This window comes from Pteropus alecto, unplaced genomic scaffold, assembly GCF_000325575.1.
Source record: "Pteropus alecto unplaced genomic scaffold, ASM32557v1 scaffold67, whole genome shotgun sequence".
NCBI classification, from domain to species: Eukaryota; Metazoa; Chordata; class Mammalia; order Chiroptera; family Pteropodidae; genus Pteropus; species Pteropus alecto.
The window spans coordinates 9,377,552-9,382,497 of NW_006441061.1; the positions used below are offsets into that span (position 1 = coordinate 9,377,552).

The 4,946-nt window shown below is 61.3% G+C and overlaps 1 protein-coding gene across 4 annotated transcripts in view; it reads left to right on the forward strand.

Moving 5' to 3' along the window:
• The window catches only part of PMPCA (peptidase, mitochondrial processing alpha subunit), an 8,217-nt gene extending 4,139 nt beyond the window's left edge, over positions 1-4,078 (forward strand). For 2 of the 4 annotated variants that reach the window (XM_025051290.1, XM_015594224.2), the window contains 7 exons: positions 216-479; positions 711-803; positions 879-997; positions 1,092-1,182; positions 1,292-1,354; positions 2,738-2,882; positions 3,691-4,078. In XM_025051290.1, coding sequence (XP_024907058.1) covers positions 216-479; positions 711-803; positions 879-997; positions 1,092-1,182; positions 1,292-1,354; positions 2,738-2,882; positions 3,691-3,860 — 945 coding nt within the window. In that variant the 3' untranslated portion in view covers positions 3,861-4,078. The other 2 variants (XM_025051289.1, XM_025051291.1) reach the window with 2 other exon arrangements.
• The last annotated feature ends 868 nt before the right edge of the window (positions 4,079-4,946 follow it).

A 4,946-nucleotide genomic window follows, 5' to 3' on the forward strand; every position in this document is an offset into this window, starting at 1 on the left:
CTTCCAGAGCGAGCCTCTCACAAGTGCAAGGATGTCCGTTCCGGAGAGGCAGCTGTCACTGTTCAGTAAACGTGGAGCTGCCACTGCTGCACCGTAGCTACGCGGGGCAGCCGGCGGGCTTCCCCGAGCACGGCTGGGGGTGACGGCAGGCCTGCTCCTTGAGGAAAGCCAGCTGTGCCCTCTGTCACTTGTGTTTCTCCCGCTTCCTTCATCAGGCCGCTTACAGTGAGAACACGGTTGGCTTGCGCCGTTTCTGCCCCTCGGAAAACATAGCGAAGATTGACCGGGAGGTGCTTCACGCCTACCTGAGAAACTACTACACCCCGGACCGCATGGTGCTGGCGGGGGTCGGGGTCGAGCACGACCACCTCGTGGAATGCGCCAGAAAGTACCTCCTGGGCAGCCAGCCGGCCTGGGGAAGCGAGACCGCTGTGGACGTGGATCGGTCGGTAGCACAGTACACCGGGGGCATCGTCAAGGTAAAGCGAGCTGGGAAAGGCCCGCCACCTCAGTGGTAGGCGCTTTCTGTGGCTTCCCGTGTCTGTCCCAAAGGTGCTAGGGTGACCTGTGTGGTCGTGGCTTTATCTCCGTGCACGTCCTGGCCTCAGAGCACGCACATGTTACCCGCTGAGCCGAGGGCCTGTTAGGGCCCTTCTGTGTGCGCGGGTTTTCGTAGAGCGTCTGCGAGGCCTGTTTCTCCCTCGTTACAGCTGGAGAGAGACATGTCCAACGTCAGCCTGGGCCCTACCGCCTTCCCCGAGCTCACACACATCATGATCGGGCTGGAGAGCTGCTCCTTCCTGGTAAGTCCCCGCCAGGCGCGCGCGCCCCAGGCCAGGCACGTGCCCTCGGCTGACCTCTGCCCCACCTCCCTGCAGGAGGCGGACTTTATACCCTTCGCCGTGCTGAACATGATGATGGGCGGCGGTGGCTCCTTCTCGGCCGGCGGGCCTGGCAAGGGCATGTTCACCAGGCTCTACCTCAACGTGTTGAACAGGTGTGTGGCATGCCGCCCCAGGGCCACCGCCCAGCGGAGGGCGTGTCACACCGTGATGGCACATTCCGGTGTCCCTTTCTCTGTGTCCCCACAGGCACCACTGGATGTACAACGCAACTGCCTACCACCACAGCTACGAGGACACGGGCCTGCTGTGCATCCACGCCAGCGCCGACCCCCGACAGGTGAGCGCATTGCGGTCGGGCCGCATCTCGGGGGTGGAGCCGCTGTTTCGGAGCAGGCGTCTCCCCGTGGGGTTGGGTAAGCATCACACTCTCGGCGCTCCCCCCGCAGGTCCGGGAAATGGTGGAGATCATCACGAAGGAGTTCATCTTGATGGGCGGGACCGTGGATGTGGTAAGCGCGGCCAGGCGCCATTGCCCCATGGCCCCACAGTGCTGGGCGGGCTGTTCTCTGTGCCCCCAGTGCCAGCGTCCCAGCCAGAGCAGTCCCCGCCCGAGGGTGCCCCAGGCCTGTGCTGGGCGTCTCCCCATGGGGAGCCCTCCTCCTGGTCGGCTGGCGCCTGACTGGCCCCACACGTCCTTGGGCCAGGGAACGAGCCGCACTCAGTGCTTTTCTGGCTTTTTTTCTGCCTTCGTTTTGTTTTAATCTCGGTTTTTCCCTCATTTTTTTAGCTCATTTTTTGATACCTCGCGTGTTTAGAAGCCCTGCTGCTTCTGGAAGCAGAGCTGGTACAGATTGCAGGTTTTCCGCGTGCGCGCACACGCACACGCACACACGCACACGCACACACGCACACGCGCACACGCACACGCACACATGCACAGTGCCAGAAGCAGTGGCAGGCGAGGCCGTGTGCCTCTGAGCACACGCACACGCACACATGCACAGTGCCAGAAGCAGTGGCAGGCGAGGCCGTGTGCCTCTGGGCTGGCGCCTGCGCTTCACCTTCAGGCCACGTTTTCTGTACGTCTCACATTTTTTGCAGTAATCACGTTACCTTTTTAATCAGAAAAGGTGTCGTTTTAATAATAAAAACACACTTACAAATGAACACTTGTGGGTCTGCTAGCACCCTGCAGGATAAAGCTTTCTCTAACGTGACATCAGTTTGAGGTCAATGTTTAGTGTTTGCTGAAGCTGCAGAATTAGAAAAGGCCTGTTGTAAACTAGGAATTATCATACTTAAAAAACGACGCGGAATTTTAACAGCCAGTTCGGCCGGTATTTGTTCTGCAAGGTCTGGTAGCTCCCAGATTCAGACCCTGTGAGAATCTGGCTTTTCTCATCAGCTCCTTTCTGTGCCCTTGAATTTCAGGCTGGACTTTGCGAACCGACTGCTACACTCAGTTTTAAATGTCACACGTGGTCGGAGAGGCTCTTGGTGCAGAGCTGGGAAATGGCCGCTCCCTCAGTGTCCCCTAGGGAGCAGGGACCAGTTGCACCAGGGTCCGCGTGCGGTTCATTTCCCTTGTGATTTCGATGCGTGGTCAGCTTTGGAGTTTGGCGTTTGACATTTCACCCTTTACGTGCTGTGTGGTCAGCTTCTCAAACCGTGAGCAAGAGCCCAAGGGAAAGCTGTTCCTCCCTCATTTCAGATGTGGTGATGGTCTTGTCAAGCATAGTCTGGACTCTGACCCAGCAGGGCAGGCGGGGTGTGGCAGGCGTGCCCCCAGGCCGGGGCGCACTCCTGCAAGCCCTGCTGGCTGAGGTGGCTGAGCTCCTTGCTGATGGGAGCCCGCTGGGAGACGAACCAGGCGGCTTGGCTGTCACCCTCAGGTGGAGCTGGAGCGAGCCAAGACGCAGCTGATGTCCATGCTGATGATGAACCTGGAGTCCCGGCCTGTGATCTTCGAGGACGTGGGGAGGCAGGTGCTGGCCACCCATTCCCGGAAGCTGCCGCACGAGCTGTGCGCGCTCATCCGTGAGTTCTCGCCGCGTGCACGTGGGGCAGTAGCTCCAGGGCCCTTGGCGGCTCTGTGGCCGATGCCGGCCCAGGTTCTCATGGCCTCCCACAGGTGACCGTCAGGAGGGCCTGGCACTCCCTCCTGTTGTATGCCAGGTCCTGTTTGTCGTGACTCTCGTGGGGACAGGTTTATCTTTGTTTTGTCAGATTCTCAAAGGGTCTGCAGCCCAGAGGGTCAGCACCACTGCCGTCACGGCTTGTCACCTGCGTGAAGCTGACAGTCGCGTAGTTGGTGTGCCCTGGGCTGGGAGTGCTGCGGGGACGGCTCTTGCCCCACCCACGCACGGGCCCTTGTCCTCCCTTGGGGAGGCGCCTCAGACGCCCCCGTACGACAGGGCCCAGTCTCAAGCCTCATCCTCACAGCACAGTAAACCCGCTGCTTGGTGTGTGGCCCGGGCTGTGGGTTCTGCTCAATCCCGTCCCCCGGGTCCCAGGTGCTGTCTTCTGAGGGCCGAGCCGTGTGTGCAGCCCTCGCTCCTCCTTCCCGCGCCCCCTGCTGTCCGCACGGCCCTGCAGGTTCTGTTCGCCCATCCCACAGATAACCTGCCAGGCGAGGAGCGTTTATTTCTCACTTACGTGGACGCCTGCTGGGCCTTCGTCCTGATGACCGTGCAGTCCACACACGCTGCGCCTGGACCCTCTAGAGTCCTCAGCACCTCCTCCCCGGCTGGGGTGGCGGTGGCAGGTTATTCTACACAGCACGACGCAGGGACGTGACCTCCGCGTGGGCGTCAGGTGTGTCACTGTTCTCTGCTCTCTGTGGCAGGCAACGTGAAGCCGGAAGACATCAGGAGGGTCGCTTCCAAGATGCTGCGCAGGAGGCCGGCGGTCGCTGCCCTGGGCGACCTGGCTGACCTGCCCACGTATGAGCACATCCAGGCGGCACTGTCCAGCAGGGACGGGCGCCTGCCCAAGACCTACCGGCTCTTCCGGTAGCGCCGGCCGGAGCTGCGGACAGTGTGTTCCACGCGCTCCTTTGGATGCGAATTTAGCGCAGACTCATAAAAGGAGCAAACTGGACAGCTTCTAACCGAGCGAGCACGTTTAATGTACCCAGAGCACAGCTCCATCCCTCCCGAATCTAATGTGCCAGCCACTGGAATAAATACTCTCCACGCCTGCCCGAGATGCGGCGGAGGGCAGAAAGGTTCGGAGCAGCTGCCATGGCGAATGGGGTTGGCGCCCATGCATCTCTTGAGGTTCAGCCGGTGGGGTCTAGTACTCGGTGGGTCAACGCCAGACTTGCCACTGAGGCCGGTGGGCTGTCAGAGCCTGTTCGGCTTCTTGAGAGTCTTGTGCTACCCATACTGAGCTGCCGCCTCCTGGGATGGTCACTAAGCCCCCTGATGGTGCCAGGGCGAGGTCGGGGCAGGTGATCTGCTTTGGAGCATGGTGGTGCTCTGGGCAGTCTGCTGACACCGATGATGAAGCGGTGGCCACTGTCCTTCCTGCTCGGTTCAGGACGAGATGGTTAAAGGCCCACCCTGGCCAGCAGCTTCCCTAAAAAGGAGCATGGGGTGGCTGTGACCCGCCCTGAGCTCATTCAGTTTCACCCAGCATTCATTGCAAAGCCTCTTCAGGGAAGTGTCAAGAGCACGGAGTGAGGGGGCTCCTGGAATTGGCAGTCGTGGTCACGTGACTGGGGGGAAGGCTCGGGAGCCGTAGGTTCTGCGGGTGTGTGGATGTTGCAGGAGCGTGAGGTCCCCTGACTCTGGTGATGGGATAGATTCGTGGCTCTCAAAATTACGCCCTCAGGACCCGGGGCCTCCTGGGGCAGAGGGCAGCTTCCTGGCCACAGCTGTCAGGCTGCGCGTCACCTTCTCTGAGGCCCTCAGGAGCCAGCCGCTGAGGTGGGCGGGGAAGCTGCTTTGGGGAAGCCGAACGGGCGCCCGCGTCCCTGGTTCCCATTTTGCCGGGGCCTGTCCTTCAAGCCCGTTCCCGCACCCACTGGCACGGGGGCCGCCCTGCACTCGGCGCGGGCCTGCACTGCTGTGGCACCTGGCGCGGCCCGTCCACAGGCGG